The following is a 10,088-nucleotide window of genomic DNA, read 5'->3' as shown; positions in this document are numbered from 1 at the left end:
GATTCTCTCTCTCTCTCTCTCTCTCTCTCTCTCTCTCCCCCCTCCCTCTGCCCTGTGTACACTCTCTCAAAAACAAAATGGAAAAAAGAAAAAATAAAAGAAATATGGCATATTTTTAAAAATAAAATGAATATATTCATCTGGGTCCAATTTGTAAATCTGCATTTATTGAAAATTTACAATGTGCTCTGCACTGAAGGGAACAAGAGGGATGTTTAAAAATGTGTGTTTTTAAATTTTTTTTAAAGTTTATTTATTTCCTTTTGAGAGAGAGAGAGCGAGCATGAGCAGGGGAGGGGCAGAGAGAGAGACACACAGAATCCAAAGCAGGCTCCAGGCTCTGAGCTGTCAGCACAGAGCCTCACATGGGGCTCAAACCCACCAACCACGAGATCTTGAGCTGAGCGGAAGTTGACATTTAACCAACTGCGCCACCCAGGTGCCCCTAAAAATATGCTTTTTAAGCATAAACATTTTGCCAACAAATAAGTTATAAGATTCAGATTGAGTTGATTTGAACCTGCATTTTAACACCTTTTCCAGGTAATGCTGGGCCTGCTGGTTCTTGGACTATACCAGGAAAGCTAGGAAGTTAAGGTAAAGGTTTTTCTCACTCAGAGTCCAGAGAAGGTAGAAAGGCACTCAGCGGGGACCTGATCTAGGCAGGCATGGTCCTGCCACCCTCACTCCCTTCACCTAGCCCCCAAATAATATTACTCTTGTCGAGGAGAGACTGAAGGAACCCCTCTTTGTTCCCAGTGGTATGGGCAGGAGGTTTGCACCCTAGACTCTTGTCTCTGAGAAGGGACGTAGCCAAGCTATGGTCCTCTAGACTGAAGACACTGGGGATGATGGAGTGACTGGCCAGGGAGGTCACCAGTCCAAAGTTCTTTCTATATAATGGGCCCCTATCAGAGTCCAGCCATAAGGCCAGGCCATAAGGTCCCTACCCCCCAGGAACCGCTGTGAGAGGACCAAGCTTAAAGTGGGTGAGGCACCAAGCCAACAGGCCGGCTTCTCAGGCGGGACATTAGCATGGCACCTTTCCTGGCGCTCCTGTGAACTGTTGCAGTGCAGGGAAGGGAGGATGGTGGTGGTGTCCACTCGGCGCACATGGTGACCGCTGCTGAAGGGCCACAGTGCTCTACGTAGGGGTGGGGATAAAGCCACTCCAGATTCTAATCGGGGCGCGCGGGAGGGCAGGAACTGGCGCTGCTTCGGTGGCTAGGATGGGCCGATCAGTCAGTCACAGCCAGTCCTAAGAAGGGCTCCTGTCCCAGCCCCAGGGCAGGCATATCCCGCCCCCAGGAGACCCCTAGTCTGAGCGGAAGAACGCAGCCGACCGCAGGAGTCTTCAGTCCGAGGGGAAGACACACCAAGCCTCAGGAGCCACGTTCTGGCTCTCAGGGGACCCAAAGCAGATTTCCACGAACCGAGGTCCGAGAACTTCTCGGCGGGATGCGGCCAGCTGCGCGCGGGGAAGAGTGCGCGCAGCCGTCGCCCAGTCCTAAGTCAGGCCCTGTCGGCTCCTCGGGCCCCAGGGGCGCCGGGGACGGGGTGCTCTGGGGCAGGGCCGGGGCACTCTTTGCAGCCGGTCACCCCTCCCCCTTCCCCGCGGGCTTTTGCACACGACGCGCCGCGGGCCGCTTCACACGGGGTGGCCGGGGCCGGATAAAGCGGGCGGGCGCGGGGCGCAGCGGCGGGCGCGGACGGGCTGGAGCGGCCGGAGCTGCAGCCGGACGGCCCCAGGGCGGCCCGGGAGGGAGCTGCCGCGCCAAGCAGCGGGCGGCCGAGAGGCGCGGACGCAGGCGCCCCGGGAGCGGCGCGCGGGGCCCTCCCGGCAGGTGGGTGCGCGCTGCGCAGCGTCCCGCGCGCAACTTCCAGGGCGCCCTGGGCCCCGAGGCCGCGCGCGGCTTCCCGGGCCCAGCGCAGGGCGCGCGGGGCCGCATGGAGCCCACGGAGAGGCAGCATCTGATGGACGCCAGGCCCGGAGCCCGGTAAGGCGAGAGCCTGGGGAGGAGCGGGGATTTGAGCGGCATCGGACGCATCTCCTGGTTTGCAGTTTCCAGTGGATGGTTTTGCGGGAGGCTTGAAACGGGACCACACAGAAGGGACGGGAGGTTGGGGGAAGCGAGGGAAGGGAAAACCGAGCGTGGGCACGAGATCATCCTTCCCTCACGGCTGAGCACAGATCCTGACCCCTCGCCCGCTAGTGTGCGGTGGCAAGCCTGGAGCCCCGCCCCTGGCCCGACACTTTGCCCCCGGGCAGCCCCGCCCTGGGAGGCCCTGTGTCCCCAAGTGCGCAAGAGGAGGGTCTGCCCTTCTCCAGAGCCTGAACTGCCTTCCTTCTCCGTGCTTGATTGCACTGGCCCCGCCCCTTGGCCAGTTCCCAAGGTCTTTGCGGCCTCCAGGCGCTGAGAGAGGTGGGGGAGGAGGGAACACCGTGGACCAAGACCCCAAGGCTCCTGGACTGGTCATTTCCCCAGCACCCCACTCCAAACACGAGTTTCTGGTTACTCCTCAGAGACTGTCGAGCTTGGAGTGTCCATAACTATTCTTTTAATTGGACACATGGGAACGCCAAGGACTGGAGTCAGCCCTCCTTGCCCCCATCTCAGAGCTGAGTCTCCCCTCTCTTTTCTTCCCTGGCCAGGTCTTACACTGGATCTCTGTGGCAGGAGGGGGCCGGCTGGATCCCTCTGCCCGCACCTGGCCTGGACTTGCAGGCTATTGAGCTAGCCGCTGAGAGCAACCATTACTGTCATGCCCAGAAGGGTCCTGGCAGTCACTTTGACTCCAAGAAGGAGCAGGCCCGGCGACGGCTTTATGTGGCCTCTGCCATCTGCCTGGTGTTCATGATTGGGGAAGTCATTGGTAAGGACTTTTGTGCTAATTAAATGAAATTGGGAGCATGGATAGTCTGGATGATCCGAAAAGCTCTTCTCCTGGATGTTCCTAGTAATATTAATACTAATAGCCCCAGGGCGCTGGCTGGCTCCGTTGGTAGAACATGCAAAGGCACAGCAGCCAGCACAGATGGGCTGGAGCAGCCAGAGCGGCAGCTGGAGGGCCCCAGGGTAGCCCTGGCTGGAGTCTCAGGGTCTCAAGTTCAAGCCTCATGGTGGCTGTGGGGCCTACTTAATTAAAAAAAAAAAAAAAAAAAACCAAACCGAATAGCCCCATTTATTGAATGTTCATAATGCTGAGTCTTTTATATACACGTTATCTCACCCAGTCCTCACAACTTTGTACTGTCGCGTGGGTGTTAATATTCTTATTTTACAGATGATGAAACTGAGGCACATTAGGGTTGAGTAATTTGCCCAAGATCATGCACAACTTGTGTGCAAGGGATGGCCTGAATGCCTAGAAGGAAAGAGCATTTACCGAGTGCCTACTATGCTTTCCAGGGCATATTTGAACTTGATTTTCACAGTCCCCCTCTAAGTAGATCGTGTCCGTCCCATTTCACAGATAGAAGTTGAAGCTCAGAGAAAGTCCCTTGCCTATGGTTCAACAGCTAACGGGTGGAGAGGTCCCAAATCCACGGTCTTTTTCCAGAGTCCATGGTTTCCCTGCTGCACACACAGTCTGGGAAGGTGACTTCATGGGGGAGCTGATAAGGACCCCCCCCCATGTCCCTGGTCCTGCCCTTGCAGGTGGGTATCTAGCACATAGCTTGGCAGTCATGACCGACGCAGCCCACTTGCTCACTGACTTTGCCAGCATGCTCGTCAGCCTCTTTTCTCTCTGGATGTCCTCCCGACCGGCCACCAAGACCATGAACTTCGGCTGGCAGCGAGCTGGTGAGGACCCTGGTCGGGGTTGCAAGAGGAAGCCGGTCAAGACGTGGGTTCTTTGGTGGCTGCAGTAGGGTGGGTCCCTGAGCGAGGCCAGGAAGGTGACTTGGGTTGGGCGTATCAGTCTCGGCTTCTATCCTTTGGTAGCTCCCGGTCCAATGGGGGAGCCCTGGTTCCCTGTCCTCTTGGAACTTCTAGTCTGCAGGGAAGGAGAGCTCACCTTCCTAAGAAATGAAATGGTCAAACTTCAAGAACAAATGACCATGGCCTTAAAGCTGCACATAATTCCATGGGTCAACTCTCGGGGGAGGGAAAGGTCCTCAAAGCCTTCTGGAAGACAGAGGCTTTAAACCCCCTTTAGTTCATCTCTGGGCTGCACTGTCATTCTCCTCTTGGTGGGAGATGGCCCAGTCTCTCCTCCGAAGCCTCAGTTTGTCAGCTGAGCAATGGGTACCTATTGCAGTCAGTTTCTTTACATGAAAAACAAAAGGGGTTGACCCAGATGACTTCTTAAGGTCCTTCTAGCTCTGACATCCTCTGATGTATGAGTGGTGAGGTAAGGTACAACCATGCCGGCCATACCTTTAGCGGAGTCCCGGTGGACCCAGGCCCTGACTTTGTAGGGAGGGGGCTGGTGGATCATGGAGGGATGGGGAGGCCTCCTCAGTCTTAGGGCCCCATGCTAAGATTGGTGGTGGGGTTTGGGTTCTTTCTCAGAGATCCTGGGAGCCCTGCTGTCTGTACTATCCATCTGGGTCGTGACTGGAGTGCTGGTGTTCCTGGCAGTGGAGCGACTGATCTCTGGGGACTATGAGGTCGAGGGGGGCACCATGCTGATCACATCAGGTTGTGCTGTGGCTGTGAATATCATGTGAGTGTGACCTCGGTTCCCTATGAGTCTTCCGTCCCCGTGCTTTTCACACACACATCTGCATGCCTGCTCTCAGTGGAAGGAGGCCACGGATGGGCCACAGGACCAGAACTTCTCAGGTGGTCTGAGCTCTGGCAGCTGGGACACCTTAGTCCTGCCTTAGGCCAAGGCTGAGGCCACTGAGGGCTCTGAGTCTGGGGCTGCATCAACTCCACCACTAACCCCTCCCCCCATACGTGTGAGTGAATAAACTGGGAACCTTCATGTCTGAAATGGGGAAGGTGAGTCTAGTTCTTATAGGAGGACATTTTCCTAAGGGCCCTTAGGGGTCCAAGTCCTTTTTCAAAGCTGGTGTGCCTGAAGTTGGTCTCGGTGAGAAGCAGGGTGCGTGGAGCACGGGGGTCTTGTTTGGGCTTTCTCTCCCTTGCTCAGTGGTCTTGGGCAAGCCGCTTCCCTCTCTGGGCCTCAACTCCCCCATCTGTGACATGGATGGGGGGAACTAGATGACCTCCATGGTGTCCTCCTGTTCCAAGATTTGGCATCTTTGTGCCCAGATCCAGCCTGGCACTGGAGCTGAGCCCATTCTCCTGTGGTGCTCTGGACCAAGGCAAGTGGGTTGGGCTCCTCACAAGGCAAAAGGAGCAAGCAGTCTGGGGGTGAGGATTTTTGTCCCACAGGAAGGCCAGCCCTATGGGTGGCCTCTACCTGCTAGGTCAGCGAGCCCCTCGGCTTTGTCTCTGCTTCTGTAGAATGGGGCTGACTCTTCACCAGTCTGGCCACGGGCACAGCCACGACACCAGCCAGCAACAGGAGAACCCCAGTGTCCGAGCTGCCTTTATCCATGTGGTTGGAGATTTTCTGCAGAGCTTAGGCATCTTGGTGGCAGCCTATATTTTATACTTCAAGGTCAGAGCTGGGGACAGAGGGAGGTGGGCCGGGGGGTTGGGGTGGGCAGGGGAGTGTAAGTTATCCGGGGGCTCCTGTCTACACGTGGCCCTTTCCAGGTTCCAGCTCCCTCCCAGCTGTGTGGGGAGAGGGAAGGAACATTCACCCAAATGCCTTCCAAGTGTCAGTGATCTTCACAACAATCCCGAAGAGCAGGTGGTGGTGTTTTCAGCAGCTCGGAAAGGTTCAGTGACTTGGATGGTGTCACACAGCTGGGAAATTGTGGAGCCAGATTCAAACCCAGGCCTGCGTGCTGCCAATGCCTGGGCATTGTCCACCACATAGCGGCCGAGTGATGTAGTGGAAAGAGCCAGGCATTGGGGTTGAAGCCTGGCTCCACCCTTTGCTAGCCGGGTGATGTAGTCCTTTGCTCTAACTGATCTTCAATTTTTCCATCTATAAAATGAGATGTTGGGCCATTGGCATCAAGATTCCTTTTAGTTCTGTCCACATCTCAGTCCCTTGGGTAAGGAAGTGTGGGAAGGGACCGTGCCTTATCCTGAGCTGTGATCAGTCCTGTCCCTTCTTCTGGACACAGGATAAAAGGTGGAGAACTGGGAGGCAGAGCCAGGGTGAGGCTTGTGCCCACCACGCAGAGAGCACCCCTCTCCCTGACTCAGCACTGGATGGGAAGGCAGAGGGAGGCTGAGGTGTTGAGTGATGAGCCCAAGCTCCGCCTTCCCCTTTTTCTGTAGCCAGAGTACAAGTATGTAGACCCCATCTGCACCTTCCTCTTCTCCATCCTGGTCTTGGGGACGACCTTGACCATCCTGAGAGATGTGATCCTGGTGCTGATGGAAGGTAACCTGGGCGTGGGGCTCCCCTTTTGTTCTTGGCTCTCCAGCTCTAACAGGTTTGGGGGGAGAGGGCAGGGGAGTCCCAGCACATTGGCAGGGAGCCAGGGTCTGGAGCCTGGCACAGGCTGGAACACCTCCTGGGGCCCCAGGCCAGTCTTGGCATCGAGCTGAGCCCTCAGGTGTGGCTGTTCCTAGAAATGTCCCTGGGACCAGACTGTGCTTTCCTTCCCTCTAGCCCCACGGTGTCCCCTCCCTGCTGGGATGTGTCCTCCCTGCCTAATCAGGTAACTTCTAAGTGGTGTCTGTAGCACTTGGTGCTCCACAGCCTTCCCTCAGGCACCTCCTCAGTCATTGACCTTCCCCACGGCAGAGAAAGGGGCGAGGATTCTGCTTCCATTGCAGCGGAGGCACACTGACTGAGGCTGAGAAAAAAAAGTGGTGGGTGTTGGACAAGCCTACCAAATCCACTCCAGCTTAGTGCCTTCCTTTCTGAGGCCTCTGCCTCGGGAGCGAATGGCTGGGCTCTAAGGGCTTCCTTAGCGCTGACCGATGGTCTGCCCCGAGTTTCCACATTCACCAGCTTTCTTGTGCCCCAGGGTCTTGGGTCATGGGGCTCAGTGTGGCCAGGGTCAGTCTGAAGTTGGATGCTGGTTTGGAGTCAGCAGGAATTATCTGGCTACATGTCAGAGCATTTTCCCCAAGAATGTGACTGACCCAGATACGAGTGATAATGCTGATGCTTCATGTGGGTGTAGGGGTCCCCAGTTTGCCTTCTGTCTTTCTTCCTTCCATTCCAAAAACAGTTTTCACTGGGCACCTGTTATGGGCCAGGCACTGTTCCAGGCACTGAGGACATGGTGGTAAATAAAACAGACTGTCCTGCTCTCATGGAGTTTCCATTTTAGAGGGGGCACAGGCAGGAAATGAACAAGATAATTGCAGACAGAGTCAAGTGTGAAGAGAAAATACCAAAGGATGATATGATGGAGATCATTTGGGAGGCGGGGCAACATCAGATCTGCTGGCCAAAGCGGTTGTCTCTGAGGAGACAACATGTGAACAGCAGAAAACAGCACTGGGGGTGGGGGTGGGGGTGGGGGAGCAGTTTCCTTCAGCCCCTGTCCCTGCCACCCTCAGGGACCCCCAAGGGTGTGGACTTCACAGCTGTACGGGATCTGCTGCTGTCCGTGGAAGGGGTGGAAGCCTTGCACAGCCTGCATATTTGGGCACTGACCGTGTCCCAGCCCGTGCTGTCTGTCCACATCGCCATCGGTGAGTGGTCAGGATACTCAGGGCAGGGGGAGCGAGAGGCTGCCAGAGGTCTGGGGCCATCCCCGAAGCAGCCAACGACCTCAGATGTTTGCTGGTGTGCCTTGAACCTGGCCCCATGCTGAGTACTTTATAGACATGATTTCATTTGATCATCACAACCCCATTTACAGATGAGGGGGCTGGGGCTGGGGCTGGGGTGGGGTGGTCAAGTCACTTGTCCGGGCTTTTACAGCTAACAGGTGGCGGAGAAAAGACTCTTAGCCTTAAATAAAGCCAGTGTTTTCCCTGCTCTTGCAGGATTGTGCCAGGTATGGGGACCGGGAGGTTGCCTGATGCCGGAGTGGCCTCTGGGGGTTTCTTGATGTCTGTATCCTCTGCTGCTGGGGGTAGGGAATGTGATAGCCTCCCGATTGCTCCTAAGGGCCCAAGAGTGAGTAAATGTTCTCTGGTCCCTCCCCTGGGGTGTCCTCTTGGCCCCCAGCTCAGAATGCAGACGCCCAGGTCGTGCTGAAGGCAGCCAGCACCTGCCTGCAGGGAAAGTTCCACTTCCACACTATGACCATCCAGATTGAAGACTACTCTGAGGACATGAAGGACTGTCAGGCGTGCCAAGGCCCCTCGGACTGACTGCCTGGCCAGGTGCCAACGGAGCCGTGGCCAGGACCTGCAGGTGGTGGGGCGGAGTGTTCCCCAGGCCCAGCCAGAACGCTGCCTATCCTGGCTGTGTTATAAAGCAGGTCCCTCTCCTGACCTCTGCCCTGTGTTCAGTGTGGAGGAACTGTTTCCTGCCTCCCCCATCTGACTACAGACAGTTTAAGGATGAAGACGGCAAGTGTAAAGCTACTATGACCCAGCCCTTCCAGCTTCTGGATTGGTGCCTGGCAGGGCTGGGTTTGGGCCTAATCCTCAGCTAAAGCTTTCCTACCACCAGCCTCAGGAAAGGTGGTGAGGCACAGCGAGGAGTGACAGAGGGGAGACTGGCCTCAATGTCCCCTTGCCCACTGTCTTATTCCCCCCTTCAGTCTGTCTGGCCTTTGCCTTATGGATCTACGCAGAAGCCCCGGGACAGTCTGTCCCTCTGCCTATAACAATATGGTTTAAGGAGACCTTGGGGGTTGGGAGTTGAGAGCACCCCGCACGCTTACACATGTCCCCCCTAAGAAGGGGAAACCGGGGGGAACCCGAGGCCTGTCTGTGCCTTCGTCACTTCAGCTGTGAGCCAAATGTGTCTCTTTCCTGGAGGGAGGAGGCTTCTGACCAGGTAGGGACCTGGCTGCTTTCTTCTTTCCTTATTCCTCCAGCTCGGGCACGTGTGCCAACACAATGATGCCTTTGCCACTGGTGGGGGGGGGGGGCAGCAGGGGCTTCAGCTTGGGTGCTGCCCTAACAGCCCCACAGCCCCTGGGCCAGCTCTGAAGCTGGCCCAGCCTACCCTGCTCAGAACTTGAGCATGGACGACAACGGATGGGAGATGGTGGCTTCCTGAGGTGTATGCAGACCCCCGAGTCAGGGGCAGCTTGTGTTTCCGAGACGAAGAGGGGAGACCTGTGCCCAGTCTCCCAGGGAAGGCAGAACACCCAGTCATATGGTGGCCCTGGGTTTTACAAGCCAGTGCCCTTGGGTCTCATCCGAGAATAAGAGACTACAAATGAACCTACATCACAAGGTTGTTGCCAGGACTGGAGCCAAAGCCTTTTAAGCCCGTGGTGTTCCTTGAAGAGCGGTTACTTTGATCATCAGGCTGGAAAGGTGCAGCATGAGGCTGACTCGCCGGGGAGCCAGGTGGGCTTCCCAGGGGCAGCACTGACTTGATCTTGACTCTGCCCGGATTCAGGACTGGAAGAGGAGGGGTTGGTCACCCGCCTTCCCCCGTGAACCTCTTTCTTCCCCTCTGTGAAATAACCTCTTTGTGCCTTTCAAGTATGGCCATCCGGGCTTACCTGTGATCTAGGTCAGTAGGTTCTTCAGCCCCTCAAAATCTGTGGGAAGTCATGTCGCTCGGAAGTGTGGTGGGGGGGGGGGGTACTGCGGATGGCTGTGTTCTATTCTACTCCAATCTCTGGAGAAGCAAGCCCCCTCTCCCCTGCAGCCACTGCAGGCCCCAGGAACCTGGATCTTGACCTCTACTGGGTGTCAAATCCTTACAGCCCTCTCAAGAGAGGGTATTTGTGGTAATACACTTGTACAGATGGGAAAACCAAAGCCAGAGAGGTGGAGTCACTTGCCTGAAGGCCCATGGCCAGTGTAAAGCAGGTCTGGGGTTTCTACCTCAGTCACCCAGGCCTCCCTTTACAGCAGGAGCTGAAAGCCTGTTCTGGGCTGCATGTTGGTACAGTGTGAGCCCTTGGGCCTGGCAGCGCCCTCCGTGGGTAAGGCTGTGCCAAGCCAGTTTAGTGTCTGGGT

At 56.3% G+C, this 10,088-nt stretch overlaps 1 protein-coding gene across 5 annotated transcripts; it reads left to right on the top strand.

The window, feature by feature from the left end:
• The first annotated feature begins 425 nt into the window (after window positions 1-425).
• SLC30A2 (solute carrier family 30 member 2) lies at window positions 426-9,887 on the top strand. 5 transcript variants are annotated; one of them, XM_019836433.3, is made up of 9 exons: window positions 426-1,997; window positions 2,654-2,874; window positions 3,660-3,806; window positions 4,518-4,671; window positions 5,421-5,577; window positions 6,312-6,417; window positions 6,649-6,697; window positions 7,551-7,685; window positions 8,172-9,887. In XM_019836433.3, the coding sequence occupies exons 1-9, from the start codon at window positions 1,459-1,461 to the stop codon at window positions 8,194-8,196; spliced, it is 1,533 nt and encodes a 510-aa protein (XP_019691992.2). In that variant the 5' UTR covers window positions 426-1,458; the 3' UTR covers window positions 8,197-9,887. The 5 variants fall into 5 exon arrangements, with proteins under 5 accessions (XP_019691992.2, XP_019691991.2, XP_011282823.2 ...); XM_019836431.3 differs by having other exon boundaries at window positions 436-1,997; window positions 8,167-9,887; XM_019836432.3 differs by lacking the exon at window positions 6,649-6,697 and having other exon boundaries at window positions 431-1,997.
• Window positions 9,888-10,088: the final 201 nt, after the last annotated feature.

The sequence above is a fragment of the Felis catus genome, chromosome C1 (genome assembly GCF_018350175.1).
Source record: "Felis catus isolate Fca126 chromosome C1, F.catus_Fca126_mat1.0, whole genome shotgun sequence".
NCBI lineage: Eukaryota > Metazoa > Chordata > Mammalia > Carnivora > Felidae > Felis > Felis catus.
The sequence above is the reverse complement of the archived record's forward strand: the minus strand, read 5'-3'. Positions and strand labels throughout refer to the sequence as shown.